The 28,000-nt window shown below is 40.2% G+C and overlaps 1 protein-coding gene across 1 annotated transcript; it reads left to right on the top strand.

Moving 5' to 3' along the window:
• The first annotated feature begins 4 nt into the window (after positions 1-4).
• On the top strand, positions 5-27,989 carry LOC143876895 (putative ADP-ribosylation factor GTPase-activating protein AGD8). Its single transcript, XM_077378575.1, has 6 exons — positions 5-185; positions 1,944-2,106; positions 10,213-10,651; positions 10,814-11,080; positions 27,251-27,355; positions 27,624-27,989. Exons 1-6 carry the CDS (start codon positions 5-7, stop codon positions 27,747-27,749), a joined length of 1,281 nt encoding a protein of 426 aa, XP_077234690.1. The 3' UTR covers positions 27,750-27,989.
• The last annotated feature ends 11 nt before the right edge of the window (positions 27,990-28,000 follow it).

Here is a 28,000-nt window from a genome sequence, read left to right as displayed (position 1 = left end):
TGAGATGGGTTTGGTGGAGGGAAATGAGAGGTTTAATAGTGGGAGAGGGATGAGGGTGGCTGGGAAGTGGCCGGAGCTGGTGATGGCTTGGCCGGAGGTTGGAGGCGACGATGAGAGAGGTGGCCGGAGGTCGGGAGTTGCAGAGATGAAAGGAGAAGAAGAAGGTGGTGGCTGGTGGAGCCAAGGTAGAGGTGGCGGTGATGGCGGATAGAGGCCGGCCAGAGGAGTGGCCGGAGGTGGTTGAGAAAAATGAGGATGAAGCAGAAAATGGGTTTGGGTCTGCTATGGTAAAAAAAAAGAAGCGGAAAATGGTGGAGGTTAGCCGGATTTGCAGAGGTTAGGTGATAGTAATGGTGGCTGCAACTTGGGATCAAGAGAGTGGAATAAGATGGAGTTGGGGTTGGATTGGGTTTTGAAATGGGTCTGAGAAGAGGAAATAGAGGTGGCTAGTGAAGAGGCAAATGGGGAAAATGGAAGAGGTGGTGGGTGAAAGGGGAAGATGGTGGCGAGGTGGGAAGGTGGTGGCGAGGTGGAGATGGAGATGATTCTTGATGGGAGTGGAGGTGGTGATGGAGGGCCGAGATGATGGTGGCTCGCCGGAGGTTGGAGGCGAGGTGGTGGAGGTTGGAGAAGACTAAGTTAGGTTTGATTGGGTGGCAAAAATGGTGGTGAAGGAAGGAGAAGGGTAGCGAAGGTGGGTCGGATAGGTGGAGCTTGAGCTCCCTTCCTCTCTCTGCTATTCTCTTCCCTCTCTGTTTTTTTTTTCTTGCAAAAATGAGGCTTCCCTCTTTTGAGAAACCCTAGCGACCACATTATAGTAGAAGGAAATGATATATTCCGCCCCCTTTTCTGCCTTGGAACAGCCCCTCTTAATGTATTTGACTACTCTTTTTAACCTATAAAGAGGGTGGTCCGGGGTAGAGAAAAGGTAAAAAAAATCTCTTCTCTTCAAATGATCCTAACCCTCTAATTCGATCCCATGGCTGCTAAGGGTTGCTTACAACCAAAGTACTACCAGACTTACAAAATTACCCTTGTAAAGATAGCAAACCCCCTTTTCGCCCTGAAGAAGGAAAATAATATCAACACACCAGATTTTGATATTTGCACAACTCAACTTGTCTCTTCTTCTTCTCTTATGATTTTTGCAGGGTATTTTATAAAATGACAATAATCACTGATGACCCCCTTAAACTCCTAAAGAAGATAAGCTATCTGACGTGTCATCCGGAATTTAGGGGTACGAATAGAGGAGCGATAATATCAAAACTCACAGGCATTTCGCAATTTTTGCAAATTTCATGAACACATGTACGAGGACCAGGGTCGGCGATTCCAGGGTACAAATGCGATTTTGGGTTTTCCTGGGCTGCGAAATATGTTCAATGGGCTAGGCAACAACAATATTTCTCAAAAAATTTCGGGTTTATTTCGCACTTCCGGACCTTGTCCAACCTCGAGATTTCATTCGAATACGCGGGTTTAGGGCCTTGTCAAAATGGGGTGTCTACACCATTCTGCTGCCCGGATGACTCCTTTTGAAATTGTGTTCAATCGCAAGCCTCCAACTATCCTTCGTTATGAACGGGGCACTTCCTAATTGGAAGCTTTAGATCAAGAATTACTGCAACGGGATACGGTTTTACAACAACTGAAGGTTAACCTACAACGTGCTCAGGTCAGAATGCAACTTCAAGCTAACAAACATTGCCAGGATAAACAATTCGAGGTAGGTGATTATGTACTAGTCAAGCTACAACCATACCGGCAATCTTCTATTGCACAAAGGAGTTCTCATAAGTTTGCTAGACGGTTTTATGGTCCATATTTGGTGCTTGAAAGAATTGGAAAAGTAGCTTACAAATTACAGCTTCCAGAAGGATAAAAAATTCATCCAGTTTTTCATATTTCCTTGCTTAAACGATTTACGGGTGATCCATCAGTTGCAGAGGTAGCTTTGCCGCCAATGTCCAACGGCACTCAGCCACTTTGCAAACCTCGCACTGTGCTCGATCATCGAGTGATTCAGCGGAACGGTGACAACATTTCTCAACTCTTAATACAATGGGATGGATTACCCCTTGAAGCCACTTCCTGGGAGGATTTGTCAGTTCTGAGACCCTGACATGAACCTTGAGGACAAGGTTCCATTTCAAGGGGAGGCAATTGTCACGAACCAGGGGGGCTACAGCTTCAGTGAGAAGAATGGGCAGTAGAAACAGGGTGTTGCCAGCAAGGCTGAGGGATTAGGCAACTAATTCAGTTGAGGTTGTTATAAGTAGTTATAACAGTTGAGGAGATTTCTGTTGGGTATAAAAGTAGGAAGGGAGAGAAAGAAAGGAGATCAATCTGTAGAATTTATTTTTTTCTTCTTCTTGTAATTGGAGGTTCTGGTGCCTCGAAACCAGTCATTTTTTGAAGAAACACTAGATTTTTCTTCTTCTTCAGTTCTCTCTATTCCTCTCTATTCCTGTTCTGTATTTTTGTGCAATACAATCAAGCTCTAACAGAGTTTTTTTGGGCAATGTAATAATAACCTTTTGACAGCTCTTTATATACTAAAAGACAAAAGATGGTTTGTGAAAAATATCAAAATATGGTTGGGCTAGTAGCATTTCCCTAAATTAAAAGCAGCACAATTCTAGTATTCAGTTACCGGATGCCTATGTTTGAATGGGTTTGGGAAAACAGGTAAAGATAGATAATGGGGTTACTGGAGATAATGGTAAAGATAGATAGCTGGGAAGAAGAAGAGTGACCAAGGTGAGAATAAAGAAGTGAAGCCAATACGAGTGGAGCGGAGAAGGGTGCGTTACTGGAGAAAGTTCACGGTCCCGAACGACGCCAATGAAATCCAGATGATGTGAAGGCTGCCGTTGGCAAGAAGAAGGCTCAATAGGACACCTCTAAGCCCAAGACCATAGAGGTGGCGGTTTCATAGAGGAAGGGTCTCTTTGCCTCGTGTTTCTACTGAGCTCGTATGGGGATGAGTTTTTTTTTGTTGTAACAGAGCGTAATCTGCTTGCCTCGTGTATCTAATATGAAATATGTGAATAAAAAAGTGTGTTGCTTCCTTCTTCTTTCCCATGTTACCTTCTTTCCTTGCAAAGCAAACACTACGTTGACAGAATATTAATTTGTAAATACTACATCAATCCCGAAAGTAATTGAATAGTGTAGACCGTTTATGTTAAGCGCCACCTGCGCCCCAGTTACGTGATCTGATCCGTTGATCCGATTGCATCCATAATTTACCGGCCAAATTCAATCGTCGAACAGCTTGATTGGTCTTATGAAGCCAAAAATCTTTGCGGGAAATGCTAACCCGTTGATTTTTGCCTTTTGCTAAGGGTCTCTGGAGGTCTGATGATGGACCATGTGAACCATTTATGGGATGCCCTAGTGAAGATTTATGAATCTGTGCGTCAGGAACAAAAAAAGGGTATCCAGTTTGTTTCTACTGGTCCATGTCTCACGTTAATTTTTACTTCCAGTGGGGCCCGACGACGTTTACTTCACTTGGGCTACCATGTCTCACACTCTCACGTTAGCAATTTTACTTTGAAGTTACTGAACACCATCGGATGGTTCTAACTTCTAACCCTCCGATCGTATTAATACGATGTTGATTGATGAATATTTTTCGCTTTTTAATAGTTAGAAATTATTTTAATTTATTGAAATAGAATTAATCCTGCAATCAAATTTAATTGGTGGTAGATGGGGCCACCGTATAAAAACAGGAAATTCTAAAACCATAATCGAAATAAAGATGACTATTGAAATGGACTAAAATATCCTTACATAAGTGTTAAATTAACAAATAAATGATACTTCAACTGAACGAACGACAAACACAAACAGTGAAACACCGGCCGGAGTGTATCCTTGGCGGCCTTGGATTAAGTAGGTTTTTTTGTCATTTACGTAGACCCAAAAATTTTTCACCATTTTAGTGCTGCCTCTCTTTGTGCACGTGGCATCAAATGTGATCCCGTTCTTTTTGTTTTTTTTTTTGGTGACGTAGGTTCTCCCACCCCATCGGAAGTAGGACTATTCCCTACGGATGTGCGCAATAGGGCGCAAACCACTCGCATCGTGTAAGCCCGGGTGGGATTCGATCACAAATCTCCAGGGAGCAAACTCGAGACTTATGCACACCCGTCCGGGCTGATCCCGTTCTTTTTATTCTTAGCAAAACGAGTCCCCGTCTTGCTAGCATCTCTCGTACAAAAAATAAATATTCAATGGCATTAATTTATCCCTAGGAAAAATTAAAAAAAAAAAACAAAGAAGAAGCTAGCGGGTCCAGGATTTCACCATTGTCGGCCACGTGAGAGAGCCATCACATGTATAAAGGTGGTGCGGGAGAGAAGAACGTCACGACGGAACCTCTATAAGTTCTTTTACCACACTACAAGATGATCTAAACAGTCCATGGGATGATCCACAACGTAAATAGGTTGTGCCCCAAAAATCATATCCGTAGGATGATCATAGCCCTCCAATCTATAGAGGTTTCCATAATTCGTAGTTTCTCTATAGATTGGAGGGCTAGGATCATCCTATAGAAATGGTTTGTGGGGCACAATCTATTCCCTTTGTCCTGTTTGGTTGCAAAAAACATGGAAGCCGGCTGGGCATTTTTCAGAATATGAAACGCCAAATTATTATCAATTAGATTTTTTCTTAGGTGGTGCTTATGTGGTGGGATTGTCCCCTCTACTAATCTTCCAATGCAAAACCTCCATTTTGGTGGATTTTAGAAAGGAGAAGAGTAGACTATGTCTTGTCTTGTGTAATCAGTACTTTTCTCTCTCTTTCTCTCTCTTCTACTATTTATTTTGTTAATGACACCCCTACATTCTCCACATGCTTTGACATCCAACCAAACACACTACCACTCTCCTCTTAATCTCCTCTAGACATCTCTACACATCTCCCATCCTTGTCACCTCCGTTTTCCATCACATGGACGGTTTGGATCATCCTATGATGTAGTTCTTATAGTACTTTTTGAAAAATATGGGGCTATAAAGGCTTACACCTTGTAAAATCTCTCTTTTCCAAATCACTTTTTTGCGTAATTTTTGTTTTAAATTATTTTTTGATCGGTAAGTTGGGGTTAGGCAAGACCCCCCACCAGATATATTAATATAGAAAAAAAGCGCTACATCGAGAGAAAATCAGGCCACCCCGAACACAAAAGGAACAGGGGACAAGAAGCTTACAAAGCAAATCAAGCATACAAGACGAAGAGGAAAAGCCGGACACCACTACAGCCGAACATTTTGTTCTCGTTTTGCATAATTTATCACAAGTTTGTCACATCCATTTGACAACGTTTTAACTTAATCAATGTTACAAAATTCATTTTTTAAGTAGGTAAGCTAGGGTCTGACAGGGACCCCTGCTGCCAGTATCCCTTGACACACAAGATAGCTAGGGAAAACAAAGACTCAAATGATCTAAAAAATTAAAAAAATAGCACGATGTTTCCAAAATATTAGAAAATGCAACAGACCATCTGCGAAATGCCTTATGTGATGGATGCTAGCAAATCCCATATTAGAAATATTTGTAACATTTTTTTGCTGGTAAGCTGGGATTGAACCTCCCACCTCAAGGTTGGAGAACAAAGTCTTCAGTAGTTGACCTAGAGGCTGAGCCCCTCTGATAATTTGTAACTTTGGTTGTACTTTTATCCATGGCCACAGTTAAAAAGTAAGGTTCTCGGAATGATTAGGCAAGCCGACTTTTCAAAATAATCATGATTTTTTTGGGGTGATGATATTTTCACTCCCCCTGCAGTACGCATTCGCTCCCCTAGTTAACGCTTTTTGACGTCAAATCACGTAAAAAGGGGAGCGAATGCGTATTCTAGGGGGAGTGAAAATATCATTGCCCTTTTTTTGGGTATACTTTACCCGACATATTTATTTTAAATGCACTGGCCACATTTGGATACCAAAAAGATTTAGATTTGGATTTAGTTGATATTTTGAATTAAATAAGATCGTTTAGATTTCCAAATCAGCTACAACAGTGCAAAAAATTCCGATTTTCAAATCTGTTCTATGAGACATTATTTGGAAATCAATATTTGTGGCAACTTCCTTCACCATCGCTGCTCATCGATGTTGCTCCGGCAGCAACAAGACATCCCTTCCCCCATCTCTCTCTCTCTCTCTCTCTCTCTCTCTCTCTCTCTCTCTCTCTCTCAAAGCATGATCATGAAGATGATTGATGTGTTTTGTATCCAAAACTCAAATTGAAATCAAAATACAAATGCATGAGGTATCCAAACGGCCCTTAATTATTTTTCCAAATATTTTGTTTTTGAAAATGATTTTGTTTTTTAAATGAATTATTTTCCAAATATCATCCTATGGGGTATTTTTGGGGAAAGACCTATTTACATTGGGGCCCATCAAATGACCAGTTTGAATATTGGAATAACATGGGCCTCGATGAATTTTCTAGTAAATATCATTATATGGCTATGTAAGTGCAAGTATTTTTATTTATTTTTTTAAATAGAGTGGCGCCCAACTTATTCAAAGATATAAACCACGCACTTATTAGGCCCTAACATTAATAGGTCGTACCATGAAAATCATCTCCATTTGATGATCGTAACACATCGATTTATAGAGATTTCTATATGAGGTTAGGATCATCCAATGAAAATGATTTTTGGGGCATAGTGTAGTAACATTATTGCCCAACAACTGAATGGTTTGGAACTTTGAATATCATTGTATGTTTCAAAATCTATGCAGACCTGCGAACGCAATATACACAAGGGCCCACCTCTTTTATAGCACCGACATTCAAACTTTATTTACGTATTTTTCATAAAATTCTATGAGGCCAATTTGTTCACAGATCCAAAGCGTTCATTTGTTGGGCCCCAACATAAATAGGTTGTGCCCCAAAGATCAACCTTGGGTCAAAATAAATGAACGGTTTGAAAAATACACATTTTATGGTGTCTACCTTATTCAAACATCTAAACCATTCATTGTTGGGCCCGACTAAGGGTCCGTGTTCAAAGTGAAAAGAGAGTATTGTTGTGAGAAAAAATATGGGTGGGGCCTGCCTTCTTCAATTAGATGTAAACAATTCAGATGTTTAGTCCCAACCAAAGGTTCAGAGAGACATCACTAACCAATTTATATTGCCAGATTTTACAAGAGAGAGAATTCTAAAACAGTAAAAATAGAAACTTTATAGGGGTTTAGAGAGAGAGAATTGTGTTGGAAATAGTGATTTTGGGTCTGCTAAAGTAGAAATCCGAATTCTCTTTAGAATTAGTATTTTCTACTGTTTTTATAGAGCTTCTTGTGGCTTTTCCCGTTGGAAAACACCCTTTCTGGATATCCTTTCAGTGGGTTTGAATTCTGACAAATTGGTTAGTGATGTCTCTCTGAACCTTTGGTTGGGACTAAACATCTGAATTGTTTACATCTAATTGAAGAAGGCAGACCCCACCTATATTTTTTCTCACAACAATACTCTCTTTTCACTCTGAACACGGACCCTTAGTCGGGCCCAACAATGAATGGTTTAGATGTTTGAATAAGGTAGACACCATAAAATGTGTATTTTTCAAACCGTTCATTTATTTTCATTGTGCATTTTGATCAATTGTATCGTTTCTTTATGGATTCCTATACGAAACTTTTGTATCTGTGTCTCCGGGTAGTCCTTTATCATTTCGTCCTACAGAAATAGTTCTTCTAATTCTATGAATCTTTCTAGAACGTTATTTTCTTTAATATCATTCAAAAAAGTTTCGGATTCCCTAGTATTCCACCAATGAGTAACCCAAGGTTCCAGACTTTTATTAAATGAGAGAGAGATCCACCAGGGCAAAAACACTACAGATGCAAGATATGGGAGGGGAGTCAATGCTTTTTTCTTTTTTGGCACTTTTTTTTTACTCTATTATGTGAATTGTTAATGAACCTGCTTCATGCGTCGACTCTATCTGATCTAATATTTCTATGAAGCATGAGTTCTATAACATGGTATGGAACCTATGGATCTATTTCCTCTTTTTTTTTTCATTGTTTAATCCTTGGATCTGGAAAGAATATAGAAATATAATCAAATAAAAATGGAATGCAAAAAATAAGGGCCCATTTCGAATGAAAGAAATAATCAAATATTGTTTCCAGATACCTCATGGTCAAATTCGAACCAATTGCATCGTCATTTGTTCCTTTCGATGAATGCAACCACTTTAAGTAATGAATATTATTCGGATTTTGAGACGAAAAGACTCCCCCTTGATCAATCAATTATTTCAAAATGTTTGACTGGCTACCCACAGCCCATGAATAATTGAAGGGATATTTTTTAAGAATATTGATGATGAAATCTGAAAGGAGTGGCAAAAGGAGAGAGAAATTGGATGGTTATGAAAGATCCAATCGTTTGGCCATCAAGGAGCAAAATAGAGGATAAGATAAAATGAAAGATCGATTGACAAATGACAGAAGGGAGATACAAGAACCGTAGGAGTATGATCTTTCCGTATCCATCAGATACACAGAACAATTGTCAACGGGAGTAATCATAGATATTTTAAGGTAAGGTATCAAAGTGTGGACCCCGATCCCGAGGACGAATGTGGCGAGGGACACGAGATCCCACGCCGGTCCTCTAAGATCTCCACAATGTGAAGGAGAGCTCTACCAAGGAACTCTCCAAATAGTGCCACTCACAGCATGTGTGGCAATGTAAATGAGATACCTCTTGATTCAAGGACTAGCCCGGAACCGAGATGTACCTATAACAAAGAAGAGTCGCCATCCAAGGAAGTAGGCCCTGGATCCCATGAAATACTCGGTTGCAACGGATAACCAGAGATACAAAAGTCCGTGCCTGATGACGAATGGGGAAGGTGTTACGCGCCCCCAATTCGCCCAAGTGCGAGCACCTGATCTCTTGTGCCATTTTTAATTAATTTTGAAGAGTTTTGGGCTAAAATCGAAATGGGAACAAGTATCCTGAGAAAACGTCTATCTAAGCATGCATGACCCGGAATAGGCAAAAGAAAATAAACATCCAAATCCTAACTCACCGCATCTAATCCTAAATCATCACATCTAGGAAAGCAGTAACATCCACACGCACAGCTACAGCTAGCAGATAATAGCAGATCTGATAAGCAGAAAAGCAGTAAATATCTACAGCTAAGCATATGATCATGATAAGTAAGCAAATAAATGTCACAGCTAAGCATGTGAGAGGACAGATAAGCACAGCAGTGAACTACCAAAGCAATAGAATAAACACACTAGCATGCGAGCCTATGTAAGAGATAATGCTAAGAAAATAATAATCAATCTCATGCTAAGAAAGTAAGCAAGCTAACAGTAGCACATAAGAAGTCAAAGATAAACACACAATGAGCTAAAAGATACAGGGAAAGAAGTGAATCGGAAAATCAACGGTACATGAGGACCAAGAATGCCAGGGAAAAGAAAAGGGAGCGTACGATATGCTCAGGGAGCGATTCTAATGAATCAAGCTCAGCGATCCTGATCCGCTAAAGATCGGATAAGTCTCACGATCGTCATAGCCTATCGTTGGGCTCAGCGAAGACAATTCCTGTGAAGGGGCCACGTTATGTCGTCGCCCGTCCCAAAACCCGATAAAACGTCGGAAAACCGATAAAACCTGAAAACCACGATCAAAATCGGAAATGAAATGAAAGGAAGGCTCCGAGTGACCTGACAATCACCATCCTTGCCCATTTTGGTTTTTTGTGTGAAAGGTTTGAAAGATTTTTGTGATGCTTGAATGATTTTTTGAAGGGTTTAAATGATTTTATTGAAAAGTTTGAATGAACTTGGGACGAAAATCCCAAGCTGCCTACGTAGAGTGAGAGACAGGAGAACGTGAAGAGGTTGGAGATAGGGAAGATCGATGAATCGTTCCCTTATTTTTGGAGCGACAAATAGTCGCTCCAGAGAATAACGACTAAAAATCAGGACAGATTCTTGGGATAACTCTTCAGAGTCGTTGCAGAACGACATTCTCGCGCCCACGGAGCGGAAAATACGAAAAGCAGTTCCAAAAAAGCGTTAAAGAACACACCCTTAATTGCCTTTATTTTCTTGTTCGGCCAGATTAAAAGTTGTTATTTGCATTTATTTTATACTTAGGCCAGTAAGAATTTTTTATTTATTTGACTCCCAGGTCTACAAATCTTGACTCATGGAGTCCTGAACAGTTGAAGATGATGAGTTTTGGAGGAAATAACCGTGCACAAGTTTTCTTTAAGCAGCACGGATGGAGTGATGGAGGCAAAATTGAGGAAAAATATACATCAAGGGCTGCCGAGTTATACAGGCAACTACTTTCAAAGGAAGTTGCTAAAAGCTTTGCCGAAGAGACCATTTGTCCCTCATCGCCTGGTTCTTCCCAGTCAACACCTACAGCCAATGGACTTTCGAATGTGAAGGTTATAGATGCACCAAAAGAAAATCCCTTTGAGAGGCCTATAACACCTGAAATTTCCCCTTCTCCTAAAGCTCCAACACATTCAGTTGTTACTAGTTCTGTTAAAAAGCCCATTGGTGCAAAGAAGATTGGAAGTAAGACAGGAGGGCTTGGTGTTTGCAAGCTCACTACGAAGGTAGATCCGTCCTTTTCAATATTTAATAAGATTTCTGTAATAAGAGAATAATATAAACAGACAGGCCTTCACAGTCTTTAGTTTAAATTGGGATTTCATGGTTAGATTTGATTTACACACAAAAAAGGTGATGCATTTTCCTTAACAAAAGAATATATGCAGCCGAGTGAAAGCCTCTATGATCAGAAGCCTGAAGAACCAGCACCTGCCGTGACCTCCTCAACTAATGCCACGACATTGTTGGGTGCATCACGCACATCTTTTCCTTCTCGCTTTGAATATGTAGAGAATGTCCAATCTGCTGAAAATGGTTCTGGAAGTGCACAAACAATTAGTCATGTTTTACCGCCCAATTCTTCATCCTCTGCAGATTTTGGAATGGATGGTGGATTTCAGAAGAAAACAAGCTCCGGTACATCTAAAGTGCAGGTATTTATATAAATGTTTTGACATTGTTTATATATATATATATATATATATATATATATATATATATATATATATATATATATATAGAGAGAGAGAGAGAGAGAGAGAGAGAGAGAAAAAAAAAACGGTTCCTACACATGTGTAGAGAGTTCTCTACACACTAGCTTAAAATACAGTGGGGGTCCACATTGTTTGGGTGATCCAAACCATTCATTTTTAAGGCCCTCACATAGATAGGGTGTCTACAAAAAATCAGATCCATAAGATCATCTTAACCATTCGAACTGTGGAGGCAAAAAATGGACTAATTTGTGAAGGTTTAAAGATGTCCATTTTACCTCCACACATCGTAGGGTTGGGATGTCCTATGTATCTGATTTTTTGTAGACACCCTATCTATGTGAGGGCCTTTAAAATGGATGGCTTGGATCACCCAAACAATGTGGGCCCCCACTGTATTTTAAGCTAGTGTGTAGAGAACTCTCTACACATGTGTAGGAACCGTTTTCTCATATATATATATATATATATATATATATATATATATATGTTTTTAATTGTACAATTGAAATCCTGCATATCAGTCTGATCAAGAAGTGCAAACTATCAAATATTTTTTATTTTCTGAACAGTAAAAACCTACTGCTCTAACTGTTCACCGTCTACTAAATTTCTGTGTGCCCCTCTCTCTCTCTCTCTCAAAAAAAAAAAAAAGGTTCAATTTAAAATGCTACTGATATTGGCACTACCATGTTTTGATAATTGGACAACAGCTATCTAAGGTTATTATAGTTCTCAAAAATCTCTGAGAAACCAATTATAAAAGAAAAGACAAGCTGAGTTAGGGCAATTATCAAACATGTTAGTGCCAATATCAGTGGTCATTTTAATTTTTCTTTTCTTTTCTTTTTTTGTTTCGTTTCTGTGTTTTCAAGTCAATCTTGGTCTGGGTCTGGACTGTGAAAGGGCTGATCCTAGTGGACAGATTATCTCAACTTATTGCTTGCAAAATGGCTTATTTTGTTGCTACTATAGATTTTTCCTTTTTGTTATATGCACTAGTTCAATCTCAGAAGCAATGCATTTTGCTTACTGAAACCAGGTTCTTATTTTGCTATCTCTGGTGAGTTAAATCAACTATACATGCTTTGCTGTTTGGTCCTTTTGATTTCATTGTTTATTTTGAATTTGTATCAGTCTTTTGTATGAATGGCTAATTTTTATCGGTCTTTACAAGCTTAGGTGCAAGCTCAGTTGCTCTTTTGACTTCATGTTGATTTACTAGTGCTTGATCATGACCAAATACGTTGAGGGTTCAGGTTTTGTTCATTTTTTGATCTGCAGCTGCTTTTCCCCATGCCTCTTTCTCTTTGCTGCAATCATTTTGTTATTTGAACCTCCTTAGAGCAATTAATCAGACAGATTTTGCATATAATGTCATTTTTTTTTGAAAAGTAAAGAAGTTTTATTAAGAAAAATGGAGGACAAGGTGTCCCAATACAGATCAAATAAAAAGATGCCTATGATGAGGCCCGAGAATCATTACAATAGACAATAATTTCCACAAGGATGACTCCCTCTTTGGCCAAAACATAAGCCAAAGAGTTGGCCGTTCTCCTTCGATGAACCAGAGTTGGATGAATATGCCGAACGAGATCCTGGATTTCATCAATGATAAAGTTTAACGTCCACGGCCCACCGCCTCGATTCCCGGCCCAGCCAATAACATTCGACGAGTCCCCCTCCACAATCAAAGGGCCCATGTTGTGGTCTGCATACCATCGAAGGCCGAAAAGCAATCCCCTCGCTTCCGCCTCGTTGGCATCACACGTACCCGCAAGTCCTGAATACGACATTATAGTCCTACCCATGGAGTCGCGAATTAGCCCAGCAAAACCAGCCGGCCCGGGGTTTCCCAATGAACTGTCGTCGAAGTTGAGCTTTAACCATCCCTCCCCAGGGGCTATCCAATGTGGTGTAATTGATTCCTCGGCAATTCTTTCGCGTATCACCACATTCCAATTTCTTAATGCGATTCCAGTGGGGTAAGTTAATCTTCCTTTTGCCTTTGCCCAAGCAACTAGAGATAGCCTTGTGTCAATATGCCTCCAATGCCTACCTTTGTCAGAGAAAACACGTTTATTCCGTTCCCTCCATAAGTGCCATATAATAGCAGATGGTAATGCCTTCCATAAATATTCACCTATGCACCCATGAAAGGCATTGTACCAGTTGAGAATGACATCAGTAATTTCCTTTTGCATTACCCATTGGACCCCAAAGGCGCAAAACATTGCACTGCATATGCGGTACGAGTAAGAGCAATGCATAAATAAGTGATCAATAGTTTCCTCCGCTTCACAGCAATGTATGCACCTACTGGCAAGCTGAAAGTAACGTTGTTTCAGACGATCGTATGTGTTGATACATTTATGCGATACCGTCCATGCAAATGCCATAATCCGGATTGCTAGATGCCATATCTTTTGACAGTTGGAATCTATGCCTTCTTCCATACAAAGTTGTTGAAAGAATGATCTATCCGAAAATCCACCCTCAGAGTCCGGCTGCCACAAAACTCTATCCTTCTCATACGGTAGTATGTAACACTCCTCCAAGATCCGAAGAAGATCTGTGTATGAATTGATTTCTTCGTATTTAAGGTTCCTCTTCAACTTTATATCCCACACAAATTTCCCGGATTCCTCGCAGCGACTGAAATGTTCCGCCACCGAAGCATGTTGATTAATCGCCAGCCGATTCGAAGCCGGGAACCTCTCCATTAGTGATTGCTTGCCGACCCAAACATCCAACCAAAAACGTACATTCGCCCCCCGCCCGACTTTGAATTGGATATGAGGAACGAAAGCCTCCCGAGCAATACTAATGGACCTCCAGGCTCCAGAGCCCCTACCTCGCTGAGGATTCCGACATATTTCCAATCACCCCAATTACTTCCATACTTCCCCCCAATGATTTTGCGCCATAATGCATCTTTCTCATTTCCAAAACGCCACAGCCATTTTCCCAAAAGAGATTTATTTCTCAGCCTAAGCTTGCCAATCTCAAGCCCACCTTTCTATTTTTGCAGACATACCTTCTCCCATTTAAGCAAATGTTTCAACTTTTTTCCTTCTTCAAACCGTTCCCAAAGAAAATCTCTCTTTAGCTTCTCAATTCTTTTCGCCACCGCTACTGGTATTTTGAACAGCGGCATGAAATACACGGGCATATTGGCCAATGCTACCTTTATGAGAGTTATTCTTCCCCCAAAAAATAAATATTTCTTTTTTCATGTAGTCAATTTCCTTTCTATCATTTTCACCACAAGATCCCACTGTGATTTCGATGGTATTCCAAATCCCAGTGGGAGACAGAGATGGGTTAGGGGAAGTGAGGTTGCCACACTCCCCAATTTTTCAGCGTGGGCCATTAAGAGGCTTGCATTAATATTAATGCTAGCGAGAGGGCTCTTATACATATTGATTTTCAGCCTAGTAGTGATTTCAAACCATTTGAAAAGACGTTTGAGATTCAATACCTGTTCAGGCCTGTTTTTTTATAAATACCAACGTGTCGTCGGCGAACTGTAGGTGAGTCACCGCCGGGGAATTCTCAGTTACTTTGAGCCCCTGAATGTATCCCAACTCCTCCGCTTTTGCGAATAAACAGTTCATCACTTCCGCCATCATGATAAAAAAGTAAGGAGATAGAGGATCCCCTTGCCGTATTCCTCGCGATGAGCCAAAAAATCCCTCTAGAGAACCGTTGATGAGGACAGAGAAGGAAGCCGAAGAAATACAAGCCTTCATCCAACCCCTCCATTTTAAACCAAAACCCATTCGCCCCATAACATGATCAAGAACCCACCACTCAACGTGATCATAAGCCTTCTCAATGTCCACCTTCATGATTATACCACTCCCTCCTTCCCACTTAGTTGAATCGAGGATTTTGTTTGCAATTAAAACTCCATCTAATATTTGTCTATTACTCACGAATGCTCCCTGGAATTTTGATATGACATCACCCATAACTGTCTTAAGCCTTCGAGTAAGAACTTTCGCCAAAAGTTTATAAACCCCGGCTGATAGGCCGGTAGTCTTTAATGTCAACCGCTCCACTAACTTTTGGAATTAAATCAAGGTAATAAACATGGTGTTAATGGCTCTGTTAAGGACCGCCCTTTCATGGAATTCAAAGAAGAACACTAGAATGTCAGATTTGATCATCTCCAAGTGTTGATTGTAAAACGCTAATGGAAACCCGTCAGGACCAGGTGCCTTGTCTTTGCGTAACGATTTCAGCGCCAGTTCAATTTCCTCCATAGTGAAAGGCCTTTCCAACCATTGATCCCGACCCTCCGGTATCCTTTTTGAATCGTAGCCCCGCCAATTTAGGACGCCAATGATGCTGAATTCTATGCAGATTTTGATAATAAGACACAATTTGATTCCGAATTACTTCTCTGTCTTCCACTATTCTCCCATTCACCACTAAGCAACTGATAGCATTCAACCTTCTTGTGCAGGCCATGCGATGAAAATATCTAGTATTCGTATCCCCCTTTTTCAGCCAGGTTGCACGGGATTTCGGCCTCCAGCTAATCTCTTCTTTCCTTATGATGTCTTCGTATTCCGCCCGTCAACAACCACTGATAATCATTTGACCGAGATTCAAATCAGATCGAGATTGAGTGATCCTTTGCAAAGCTTTCCATCCACACAAATAAATTGTCACGCCATATTACTACTAGTCCACCTGCAGATCCCCTAGCATCTTTGGCCTCCCACCTTCTATTTGACCTTCCCCATAGATCATCAATGAGACGCTTCGAAACCCCTGATACTTTTGACTCCACAATTACCAGGATATCAGGGTTTCTCGTGGAGCATAAATCTTTGACATCCAGCTTTTTCCTTTCCGACCCCAGCCCCCAGATATTCCAGAAAATGATCTTCATTTCTAACTGTGCCTTTCCAGTAACCCTTTCCCCAGGAGGCAATCAGCGCAACCGCCTCAACTCCCTCATCCCCCTCCCATCAGGTAGATTTGAACGTTTTCATGGTCCGTTTCGAATTTTATTTCTCTTTGACCGAGCTCAGAGATTGTTCGGTCGTTCAGAGGTTCTTAGTTTCCCGCTCCTTAGTTCATCTCTCGGTAGAACAAGGCAAAAGCCTATGCGAGGGGTTCGAGGACCTGTTGGTCAAAGGAAAGGGAAATTCTTAATGGCTGAAGCCTTATTCTTCACTTCCCTCTTATGGATGTCGGCAAACATCTTCTCCGTTAACGGAATGTTTTCCTCGAAAAGAATTCCGAAATCCCTTCCCATTTCCGACAAAGCCCTCGAATTCTGCCTAATCACTTTCAGAATTCGTGTCTTCGTCACAACGGAGACAAGATTTAATTCTGTCCTGCAATTCACCCTCCATAGAGTCCACCTCCACCGACACGTCCAGACACCCCCTTTTTGAATCCGAGTTTTCAATCGGATTTCCGGACTCTTCAGCAATAGCGGTATGCATCCCAATATCGTTATCTTGGCACTCCATAGACAGCGCCACTAGAGTATGATCCATGATCGTAGTATCTTCCTCTCTCAGGCCCAAAACAACAGGAGCAAAGAGAGAATTGTAGGCTTCCTTCAAGAGCAAGCCATTCATGGTTATAGGTTTAACACCATCGACGGATTGCTTCTCATTGTCTTCATACTGCCTCGACGCAGACGATATCACATCACCCAACGCCACCCTCTCCATATTCCCCGATTTCTGCACCTCCAGGCTGACATTAGGAGGGCAAGCTGTCGTCAATACCAGTCCCAGCAACCCTTCACATACCGCAGTAACCGGAACAGGATGGGTTAAAGCTTCACTCACCGTTTCACACGATATCCGCTTTCCGACGTCAAGCTGCAAGAGCGTATTTGGACTTTCTGTCGGAATTTCCATCCCAGCGATATGTGGAATGAAATCCCCACGTTCGGTTTTACCACCGGCTCCTTCGAATGAATTTTTTCATCGCTCTTCCTCTGTTTGTAAGCTATATACTCCTTGATAACATCCTCCGTTCTATAAGCATGGGAGTTACGATTATTCCTTGACCATTCCTGCCTAAGATGTAACCTTCGATCAACCGCCCGATCAATCAATGAATGCATCAATTTTTCTATCGATTTATGAGAGCTCCGGGACACGTCCTTGAATTCGTTTCTCCTTGCTTGAAGAAATCCCCTTTTTTCGAGAGAGTTTTTGTAGACACCCCATTTTGACCGGACCTTAATTCTCAAAATCGAATAAAATTTTCGAAGTCCAATCTTGAAATTTCCTAGGAGCCTAGCTTAGATATTTTTACTAGTCCATCTTGTTCGTTTTTGTGTGAGATTTTACCCGAAGGGTTGTTGCTGTCCTTGAAAGATCTGTGCAAAATTTCACGGAAAATGGGTAAGAAATGGGGAAAAAGATGGGCCGAATATGTGCAAATATCAAAACAGGTTGTGCAGATATCATTTATGATCTATAAAAAGGGAGTACATAACATTTCAAGGGGCTGTCCAAGGCAAGAGAGAAGGGGGGCTGAATATATCATTTCATAATCAAAAGAACTAGGAGGGAGGTGAATTAGGAAATGTAGTGTACTTATCATTTGCAAGATAGAGGAAAGAAATGTAGAAAGGACAGCAAGGTGGGTGTCATGATCAACACAAGGTTGTGCCCATATTATTTCCCACTACAATAAAGGTGAAAGAAAAGGCAAGTTAGGTTGGTGCTGTTATTAAAATGGGATTAGGTAAGCACCATCCCAACTGTGTTTACTAATAAAAAGAGCAATGACAAAGCTGAATATATTGCAACGTCAAAGCATAGTAGGGTCAATTTCATTCCCTTTTCTTATTCAAACCATTCTTGTGATGCTTTAAATACACTAATGGAGGGCTGCCCAAAGAAACAAGGGGGGGTGCAAATGTATCATTTGCCTTTATTAAAAAGGCATCGAGGAAATGAAAAGTTCTCTTAAAAGTTCAAGGCAGAGAAGAGTAAGAGAGAAAGAGGGGGTCATTTTCACTTGTGTAAAAGGCAGATGGGGGGTGTAGTTACCAAATCGAGAGTATGATGAAATTGGCTCCCATTTTTTTTTTGTTTTTTTTACCTATAAAGGGCATTCGGTTAAAGCAAATGAGGGGAGGCTCTCATTTTTTTAGAAACAGGGAGAGGTTTTAAGAGAGGGAGGAGAAGAGCTCAAGCACCATGGATCCAATCCTATTCTAGCCTCCATCTCCACTTCGCCATATCTCGCCACCATTGATCCCCTCATCTATAAAAGGCCATTGTGGACTCTCATTTTTTTTGGGGGGTTTCAACAAATCCAGAGAGAAAGCAAGAGAGAAGAAAAACCCTATTTAAAAGCCCTAACCCTATCTCCAATTTCCCTCCATGAATTCTTCCAATGACCGCATTACTCTCCCTCACAATCTTCTTCCTCCTCTTTCTCTCCGTCTCCGGCCACGGCGTCGGAAACCACGACGATGATCCAATGGCGAAAAATCCAGATCTGAGATCAAAATCTCTGATCCTCGTCAAGATTTGGTGCCTGATCTTAGTCTTTGCCGGAACCTTCGCAGGAGGGATTTCTCCGTATTTTCTCAAATGGAACGATGCTTTTCTTGTGCTCGGAACTCAATTTGCAGGAGGTGTATTTCTAGGAACGGCTCTGATGCATTTTCTTAGCGATGAGAACGAGACTTTTCGAGATCTAACGGATAAGAGTGATCCTTTCGTTTTTATGCTGGCGAGTGCGGTGTATTTGGTGACTTTGCTCGCGGATTGTTCGATTTCGTTTGTTTTTCGGAAGCAGGGGAATGGAAGGGAAGGAGATATTGAAGGTAGAGATTTTTGAGGGTACAAGAAAGAGGAATTATGAATGCTCAGCACAGGCAGAACATGCTTTTTCTTGAGTCGGCAAACTGTGGCATGCTCATGAGATGAAAAGCAGCAATGGACAGCACTCGCAATCCCGCGTTCAGTTCTTCTGGTGAATTCGTTTGAGTTCTGGTCAGATTTCTTTTCTCTGCAGCAAGATTTGGCATTGAGACTCAAATTTGGTAAGATCCGTACCAGATCACGTATTTTTTTAGCTCTTATTTCTTTGCAAGAGGAAGGCAAATCTCACTTCAGGTCAGTAGATTTTTGTGTTTGAATTGTTGTAACATAGATAGCTCTATGATTATGCTTGATATGCTTTTAAAGTTCAGTTATGTGAAATTTTTCTAAATCTTGTTTATATTTCTGTTGAAAGATTTATTCAGCTTTTAATACTCAGATGATTCTTATTTTCTTAGAATGGATTGATGTATATGATGGAATTTTGGTTGGAGGATCTGTTCAGTTTTTTATGCTTATATGGTTTTCATGATCTTGGGATCAAATACTCTATGTTATTCCATTTTAATCGAAGCATTGGTCCAATTTTTTTATGTTTGAGTGAAGTTACCCTGTTCTCATGTTCTTGGATTTCTAGATTCATTTCACATTTGATTGTTCATCTGTGTTGCCTCGCAGCCATGTTTGAATGATAATACTAAATTGATTTAGTTGCTTGGGAAGAATGACATTGACACCATCATGTTAGCATTCATATGACCTGATTTTCTTCTTTTTGGATGAACTTGTAAGATCCTTTTGGGAATTGTGATGATATTTTGGACTTTGGTAGATTCGATGCTTTTCTTATTGTGAGAGATATGGCAGGGGACGATTTGAATTGTGCTATGCCATGTATATATGATTTCAGGAAGGAAGTTTGTAGGAAGCTCATAGCTTTAAGGTTGATAATACCTTGGATCAGGTGGTTGTCCTAAATAGACATAATGTAATAAATGTCAGTAGTTCTCCCTGTCATTTTGTCTTTCAGGAGCATAGCTCGCATTCCTAGCTAGAGACTTGTCACATTGCATTTTCATTTTAGCATCAAGTCTATAGATATAGATAGGGATAGGGATAGTAGATAATTGAACCTTCACTAAGTAGCAGCTCAGTCATTCTTAAAATTCTTTCAACAAGAAGGCTCGATTAGTTGCATTTATTTATTTATTTTTATTTTAAAAAGTACGAGATCTGTATTCAAAAGAGTAGGGTTCATAGTTCAGTTTTGTACTACTCCTTCTTACTTGTGGTTTAGTTCTTATATAAGTTGTTACTTGTGTACATAATTTAGTCTTGTATAATCTCTGGTCCATTTCTCTTCATTTTAGAAGACTTTCCAAGTCTTTCAGATATTCCCTTTAAACATGTTTTATCCGATTGGTGTTTCATTTGTTTTTGTGATCATGCTAGTTTACTTGTTTATGACCACGCTGGTGTACCTGTTTGTGAGCACGCTAGTTTACTTGTTTGTGAATCACACTTGTTTGCTTGTCTAGCATCTTTATCTCGGAATATATTCCGAACTACGTTGGCTTGATCCCTTTCCACGGGGTACGTAGTGCAGCTTGGGATCCACATCCCAGGTCCAGCCAAACCTTTAAAAATAAAACATTTCAAATCCTTCCAAAAAAATACAAAAAACTTCAAAACCTTTTCAAAAAGATCTTCCCCTAGAGTTAGGAGTCTGTCCTAGATATTTAGGGTGTTTTAGAGTTAGGAGTCTGTCCTGTTTGTATTGATATGGTGTGTCCTGTCGTGTGAGTGTCCCTAGAGTTAGGAGGCCTCGAGTCGATCGGTTAGATATTTAGTCAAACCGGTGGCTAGACTAGGAAGCATATATGCAGCCCACGGTTTTCTTTAGGATGCACAGCCTAGTTACACATAGGATATAGGGCCCACCTGCATTAGCTTAAGGCTAACCAACTTGCATTAGTTAGGGCATATAGAGAGTCCTAAAAATTACAATTTACATGAATTTAAGCAATTATACAAAAAGCTTTTAAAAAATCAGTCGAGTCTAGTGGATCGAGTCTAGGATAGCGGTTCTAGATGGTTAGGCGTAGTAGTTTAGAATAGGTCATCGAACTACGTTGACTCCGATTCTTCCCGAGGCCGGGATACGTAGCGCAGCCAGGGTGGACGGCCATCTTGGTCCGAGTCAAGTCGCATTAGAGTTAGGATCTGTCCTGTCCTGTCATATATAGGATTGATTTGTGTTTTATGTTTTGATGTGTTTTCTTACTTTCTTGTATTGATACTATACCTTTAGCTGTAGCTTGCATGTATATGTCCACCAGAACTTAGACACCCCTTAGGCATGTCACTCATAATCTAGCTACTCCTAGGTGACACATCTTCTATTTCATTTTGTGTATGCTTATTTCTTTATCCTCAGGAAATGCATGCTTAGGTAGACGATTCCTGAGAATTGTTCCCATTTCATATGATTTTCGCCCGAAACTCTTCGAGGTTAATAATAAATGGCATAAGAGACCAAGTGTTCGCACTTGGATGAATTGGGGGTGCTCTTCGGACCTTCTCCATTTATAATCAGGCACGAACCCATTCATTTCTGGTTATCCATGGTATACAGAGCATATTTTTTTTAGGATCCATGGCCGTATACCATGGATGGCGACTCTGAGTTTTGTTTTGTTTCGAGAGTTCCTCGGTAGAGCTTTCCTTCACGTGTGGATGATCCAAGAGGCCGCTGGGGACTCGTTCCCCACCTCCCTCCCGGATCGGGGTCCACAGTTTTGCTTCTTGATTTGTTTTCCAGGGGAAATTGCCCGCCAGATGTTACATTTCTCCTCACCGAACGCTTCCACGTGTCCTCCTGCATGCCTCCCTTCTAGAGAGGATAAGACGTTTCTTCCCTAGGCTTTGCCAGCGCAGCAGACTTATCCACCACATTACCTCTATCCCTATCCTTACGTGGTTCCTTCCCCACCTCCATTTTGTTTTTTACCATCGTACCCTTTGCATTATAAGGATATTTAGAAAATTTTAAAGCTTCCTCCGACGGTCACTGCGCACCCTATAGTTGTTCCCACTTGATTCGCCCAACGGGTTTTGTCTTTCCTGTCCCCATTCACGCCGAAAAATGGTCCAATGATCAATCGCCTCCTTCCCTCTTTTTAATAATTTAAAATTTGAATTTCGAGCAAGTGTCGTCTCACGCGCGAGATCGTGTAGCTCCCCTATTGGTTCCTTCCCTTTTCGTCTTTTCTCCTTCCGCCAATCATCATTATCGGATTTCTGGCCGTTGGATGAGAGCACCGGACCGAAGGCCTCCGGTGGATCCATCTTCTGTGAGTTATCAACAGACTCTGCTGGAAACGAGCCATCCCATTCCCGGCGGGACGCCCGTTTCAAATCTCGCCCATCCGACGAGACATTGAGTGAAAAAGGATAAGACATCACCTTCTTGGGTCCGGAATTTGCAGCGAGAATCAGGTCTTCACCAAATTCTCCGGCGAAACCAGTGGAGTAATACCGGTTGTCCACATTCAATCGAACCACCGATTTAAAAAACGACCATTCAGAAGTGAATACCTTAGCCTTAGCATATTCGAGGCTTTGAGGATTGTTGCCGTCAGTCCCTATCTCCATTACTGTTCCAAATAAAACTTCGTTCCTACTGATTATGAAGGGCTCAGGAAGTTGGGGCAAATCCCAAAACCATCTTGCCCATTGCCAAATCTCCTCCAGCTCCCAGTCACATTTCTTCACTCTTCCTATCAGGCATGTCTTCAACAACTTCTCTCTCTGTTTCACCTGTTCACCGGAGATTTTCACCATCCTATCATCATCATCCTCAGTTTCCTTACTGTAAGCCCAATGGTTTCCACATTGGCATTCCCATCTTATTTTGATGATTCCAATACACAAGTGATTAATGATCACTAACGTGTTTGAGTGTCTAAGTTGTAGATCACATTGGTGCTAAGACAACATTGGTTGGATTGAGGCCAAGAAGATCTCATTGGACGACATCTTGAAGGCCAAAGACATTGAAGTCCAAGACAAATGAAGACTTGAAGAATCCATTGAAGATCAAGTTATATTAGATTGTATTAAGATCCAATCCTAGTTTAGGATTTTGACAGTCATAATTAAGTTAATCTCACACACCCTAAAATATATAAGTGATTGTATTTGTGGAGATCCAACACCTTGGAACCCTCATAGCAATCCCATCTAGGTTGAGAATTGGAAGCCCAAAAACAGAAGTGAAAAATCTGCTCTTCATAGGCTTCTCGGAACTCCGAGTTTTTCTCGGAACTCCGAGAAATGGTCCAGTAGACTCTTTTCCATCTTCTGTGTGAATTCCCGGAACTCCGAGATTTTTTCTCGGAACTCCGAGAACACTATAACGGTCATATTTTGAGCCGTTGGGAATTTTGCAGGAATTACAACAATGCCATTGAACGGTCATATTTTGGTTTTCCTATATATATGGGTATTCCAAACTTTCAAATCATCAATCCTAACATTCTTAAACTCTACTTGAACATCCCAAGAGTGAATCAAACTTGATTATGCCTCTCATCCTCTAAAGCTTAGGATTTGGATCATAGGCTAAATTTGTACATCTTCTACAATTCTTGTAAACCCTTGTGAGGGATTTTTTGTTCTTTCCTTCTTATCAAGAACGTTGTATCGGGCGAGTGTTCGGAGAAGCGTAGCCCACTCTCCGTGGTGAAGAATGCCACCAAGGTTAAAGGTAATCGGAATTTGTAATCGGCACCGATCTTCGCCGAAGTTAAGAAGATCACATAGTGAAGCCATCAAAGGGTTTTTGTTGGTGGAGTGGAGTAGGCCTCGCATTTTGAGGACCGAACCACTTTAAATCTCGGGTGCAATCTCTCTTACTCTTGCTCTTTATTTTGCATTTGCACTTTAGATTTAACTTGTGTGCTTAAACTTTATTGTTGATCTCTTAATTTCCAAAATTGGGTTTGAGTTTTCAAAAGTCTAAAACTTGTTAGTAACCTAATTTTACCTCCTCTTAAGTTGCCGTACTCGGGACCACCCTTGGAATTTCACTTACGGTCTCCATCTTCCGGCCACAGGCGGTCCTCCACCTCCTTCTCCTCCTCATGAACCTTCATTTTTATTTTCCAACTGTCGGCAGTTATCGGCTTTAGGTGACATCTCCGGCACTCCACCCTTCGTAGGAAGTTGTGATACCCACACTTCTTACCCCGCCAATCTTCGAGAAGAAAACGAGCAGCATTGTTTTCCTCGTTGCTTTCTTTTAGGCAACGACTGTAAAAAACCATAGTTCCTTTTGATTCTAGGGAAACAAACGAGCGAGAAGGGCTTGGGCCCAAAGAACCAATAAACGAGAGAAACGCTAAGGAAAAACGAGAAGGGCCCTTAGCAGCGGTCGCGCAGAAAGAAATCACGCCGGAAAAAATTAGCTTATTGGGAAACGCAGAAAATAGAGGTACTCTCATTTCTTCCCAAGTTAGGGACATCCTTTTCGGCAACAAACACACCAATTTCTTCCCATGGAATAGCATCCGCGAAAGGGAACACAATTATGATACATGCATATAATGTCATGTATCATAATTTTACCTGAGTAAAGTTCTTTCCTCGTTTAATCGGGATAAATTAGTAACTTGGGAAACATAGATGCACTGCACAATGTCAGAAGAATTCTAATGGGTCTCTTTTGTTGGATCAGCCTATCTAATTGATCCTTACTAGCCTGTATCTTTTCCCCAAGGCGCCATTATCTCTTTTCAACTCCCTTCCCCAATTCCACTTACAAGCCTCATCTCGCTCCTGCATTTCTACTCTTACCACTTACCACCACCACTACCATTCCATTAAGTTCGCCTTTGACTCTTATCAAATTTGTGCAACTTGTAGCTCCTTTTCCCCCATGAGGCATTTTAAGTCTCTCTGAGCTAAAATGCTAAATATAAGTAAGCATAAACATTTATTTTACTGTATTCAGACATGTCCTTTGCACCTGTTACTTGACAATGGGAAGTGCGATGCATTGTTTACAAGAATGCAATGAAAAATGTCATGCCACTGAGTATTTTTGTTGTACTTACCAGTTTGTGATCGCTTGCTTTTATTGAGCTTTCGCTTTGGCATATAGAATTGTGTCTTCACATGTACTCCAAATGATTGTTAAATGGTATTTCTGATACCCTTCATCTAATTCTCAGCATTGGCTGTTTCACCTATTGATTGTGTTTGCACCATACAGCTTTGAAGTTCAAATAGAAGTATGAGCCACTTAGTATTTGGGAAACTCTGGGTATATTTGACTCCATCCATTCATAACTAGCAAACCATATCCTTCCTGAATGTTTAACCTATGTGCCAATTTTTTTTTTTTTGAGGCTATTAAAAAATTCAGTTTCACTTGTAATACTCATTTGAAATAGGCATAATCTGTTATTCGCTAGATATTATCAGAAAAATATTATGATATTTGCCCTCTTTTGTCATTAGTTTGATCATCAAAACACTATCATTCTGGATCAGGTTTTGTGTAGGACTCTGGTTAGGATCTCACTTTGTGGCGTGTATTATGGACCCTTTTAGTTTAGTTAGCTTCAGGGATCACGAGGCTAAGGTGTTTGAGTGCTATGAGCGCGTGGAGGAAAAGTTTAAAGGGAAGGATATTTGGTAGGAATGTGAAAGAGTAGACCTAACAAGTTTTCTTAGGATTTTATGTCCTTTCGAGGAGGGGAGCCCTCATCGTCAAAGTGGATCTCAAAATGTGGTGAAGTGTGTGCTCAGAAGAGTAGAGACCCATGGAGTTTGAGTCTTACCATCAATGAGATAGGCAAGAGTTAGTACGGACTTTAGTGAAGAGCAACCTCTGCTCCTTTTGTAATTGTTCGCTGCTGGTTTATGCTCTTGAATCTTCTTAAAAAAAAATTAAAATTTAGCTTTGAGAAAGTCGTATTTCATTACTTATGTGTAAGTCATAATTTAATAACTCATTAAATGCATCACCCAAATCTTGGATTTTATGATTTTAAAATATTTTTAATTATTATATTTTTGCCATTCGAAAATGTATTTCCCAGTACTGCCTGAGGAAAAAAAATGTTGCTCAATTTATCCTGATAAATACCCGAGCCAATAAATTCCAAAGAGCAATATTTGTCATTTAGACTATAACCAGTTTACAATAAAATGTCATGATAACAGGAAAAATCTTTAATTTCTGTATTCTCTGACCTGGGTGGTTTGACAGCTCCTACTCTATGGTGTCATTTAGACATGATAATTACCACTTCTTGATCCTTTAGGATTTAATATGCTTTTGTTGTTCTATTTTAAGGATTTTTATTCTACCATTTAAAGCTTATTATGTCCTTTTATGTGTTGTTGATGCATCTGCCTCTGATGAGGTTCATTGTCTGTTGTGATCATATCAAAGCTGGCGATACTGAGTCTCAAATTTCTCTGCAGAAGTTTTCAGTATGTGCATTTCTTGTTATGTTTAAAAATGGCCTCTATGTAAATAATATCTGGCTCCATGGGATATGAGGCGTCAGACACATTGGCTCTGAGAAGACCAACATGCTGATACCTCCATGTAGTTATATGATAATTAATAAAATTAAGTTTCTTAGTATAACAATAATACTTCAACCTTGAGGTCTCAGGCTCGATCCCAGCTTACCGATCAAAAAAAAAAAAACAATAATACAATATTAGTTCATGAAGCATGAGATGAAAGAAAAAAATAATTAAAATTTTTTTTTAAAAAAATGTGTTCAGGTCTATTCATGTAAACTAAACTTTACCGTGCTGCTTGTTTAAGTGATTCCAGCAACAGGAATGGGGGATTGATTTTCTCAGATGTGGGCAGCCCCCTAAATAGGCCTGTGGGGAAAGTATATAAAGAACATAAATAATACCAAATAATCAAAGAAAACAAAGATTATAAATAATATACAAATACTCTTTCGAAAAAAATAAATAGTATACAAATACTACTGATAAACAAGAAAAGAGATTGCCTTGAGGTCTCCAATACCTGTGCTTGAGGCATATCTGGCATGTGCCTGAGATCATAATGTTTTAAAATATGGAAGGCTGTTATTGCATACTTTTTTTTTAATGGTACCCGTATTGTATAAATTACTGTTGAAGATAAATAACTGCCGTTGTGGTGGCAAAATGCATGCAGCTTCTGTTTCAGTAGTTGAAGCTGGATAAACTTTTATGTCTGACATTTTAAATAATGTGTTTATATATGTAGAGTTCAACAGCCATATCAAGTGCTGATCTCTTCGGTCAAGACATGGATGATTCTCAACTTGACCTCACTGCATGTGACCTCATCAACCGAATCTCCTTTCAAGTAGTATGTGTTGTTACTAAGAACATTGTAAATTTGGTTTCTTGTCAATTAAATGGACCTTTGACAATTCCAAGCACAATCGCCATTACACACCTTGGCGTGGGTGGGCTTGGCACACTTTGCATGGTCGGCCGTGGCACCGTCTGGCATAGTTGTTGGGCTTTGGTGGCCCTGGTTCATTTGGAATTGCTTCAAATGTTATTTGAACTGCCCGTGGTTCGTTAGCTTAGATCCTTAGATTTGTTAAGCTTGTGGTTGGTTTGTTTTGCAGGGATCACAGGATATCTCGTCCTTAAAGAATATGGCAGGGGAGACTGGGCAGAAGCCAAGATATTTCTGGTCCAATTTTATAGCAGTTCTTAAACACAAAATCATGATGCAGATAATACGCCTATAAGTGGCATATTGGCCAATAAGTGGCATATTTGCCCATTATGATTTATATTTCCGTATTATTTAGTTTAGGAATTTATTTTTATATTATTTAGTTTCTAGGGTTTTTATTTCCATGTTATTAGTTTATGTAATTTTATTTTCCATGGAATCTTATTTCCATCACATTGCCTATATATAGGCCTCATTGTATTAGGAATTTTAACTTTGATGATTATTGAATAAAGATTGATTGTCCCCTCTACAGGTTTCTTC

The sequence above is a fragment of the Tasmannia lanceolata genome, unplaced genomic scaffold, assembly GCF_043159265.1.
Source record: "Tasmannia lanceolata isolate RefF3 unplaced genomic scaffold, GAP_Taslan_0.1 ptg000005l, whole genome shotgun sequence".
NCBI classification, from domain to species: domain Eukaryota; kingdom Viridiplantae; phylum Streptophyta; class Magnoliopsida; order Canellales; family Winteraceae; genus Tasmannia; species Tasmannia lanceolata.
This window is presented reverse-complemented; position numbering and strand designations above follow the sequence as displayed.